At 44.2% G+C, this 1,397-nt stretch overlaps 1 protein-coding gene across 1 annotated transcript in view; it reads left to right on the forward strand.

The window, feature by feature from the left end:
• Positions 1 to 1,397, forward strand: part of RELN (reelin) — a gene marked incomplete at its 5' end in the record, with an annotated part of 668,605 nt that overhangs the window by 567,005 nt on the left and 100,203 nt on the right. The window contains one exon of the mRNA XM_019509331.1: positions 1,056 to 1,244. Within this exon, the coding sequence (XP_019364876.1) occupies positions 1,056 to 1,244 (189 nt within the window). The remainder of the gene's footprint in view (positions 1 to 1,055; positions 1,245 to 1,397) is intronic.

Here is a 1,397-nt window from a genome sequence, read left to right on the forward strand (position 1 = left end):
CCCCCTTCCTTCACCCCACCAGCCAGATTTCTAAGTAGTTACTGACTTCCCCAATGCCCTTGCAGATTTATCTGCTTCGTGGTTCAGATCCCATCAAGACTTGTTAACGCACAAAAACTTGACAGCTCCTTGCCAAGCCCTCCATTCCAACATTTCAGATCAAATAGATTTCTCCTGAAAAGGTCCTTGATTTGCCCTAAACTTCTCTGTGTCCCGGTGATGAAGACAGTCTCTGTACAGGCCCCCAAATGAGTCACCCAAGCGGCTGCTTCCTGACTGTCCAATAAACACAGTCATGTGTCTGCACTCTTGCTTATGGAGCAAGCCCAGTCTCCAGCCACCCACTGTCTATTTCCCTTAACAGCCATACATTCACAGCTTTGTAACAGACCCTGTCCTACCAGGGGGGTGCGCTTATGACCTATTTTCTTCTTGCTGGTGAAACAACATTCCCAGAGGGGATGGTATAAGGAGCAGACTGTCATTCTTTTCTTTTACTTGCTTCCCAGTTGATAGCAAAGAAGAGGGGAAGACTTAGGAGGACATCTAGTATGCAAATGTGGAAAGAAATCCGATTGATTGGGGTTTGATGGGCTGGAGACTCTACAAATGAGGAAGACAGAGGTGGGGGGTAGAAAGCATGTCACTTAGAGTAGGAGTTTTCAACCTTTTCCACAAATCTCTTTTGCTGCCAGGCCCACATCAGGACTCACTCTCATCTAGTCAGGGGCTCTTCCCATTTAGCAATATGGAAAGTACAGGAAGGTCAGGACTCCGATGCTGAAAACTTCCAATCTGTAAACAGAGGATCAAGAGTAGGAAAAGTACATTTAAAGCAGGAAAAGACCAAAAAGGCACTGGTATTCAAGTTTTAAAAATAAGAAGGAAAAGGCCTGTGATCCTCACAAATAGACACATGACAAAGTTTGGGTGATATCTTGAGCAACTGGCTAGGTATGTTTCTTCAAGCAATTTAGTTCTTCAGTCTGTCTCCTACAGGCCTGAAAAAACAACTTCCTGGGACTTCACTAACCTTCCAGTCCTTCTGTTTCTAGGGAAACATTCATCACAGTGGGCCCTGGATGATGTCCTCATTGGAATGAATGACAGCTCTCAGACTGGTTTTCAGGATAAATTTGATGGATCCATGGATTTACAAGCAAGTTGGTACAGGATCCAAGGGGGCCAAGTAGATATTGACTGTCTGTCCATGGACACAGCTCTGATGTTCAGTGAAAACATTGGTATGTGTCACCAAAGGAAGGTCTGTGAGCCCGTTTTGTAAAACTTTGGGTGTTTTTTGTCTTTACAAAATGTTTAAAATGGGAGATGCCTTAAAGTACATAAGAATCTGTAGGGAAGAGGGGAAATGCTTCATAGTTTCATAGTTTCTAGGG

The sequence above is a fragment of the Gavialis gangeticus genome, unplaced genomic scaffold, assembly GCF_001723915.1.
Source record: "Gavialis gangeticus isolate Ggan-Ray unplaced genomic scaffold, GavGan_comp1, whole genome shotgun sequence".
Lineage (NCBI taxonomy): Eukaryota > Metazoa > Chordata > Crocodylia > Gavialidae > Gavialis > Gavialis gangeticus.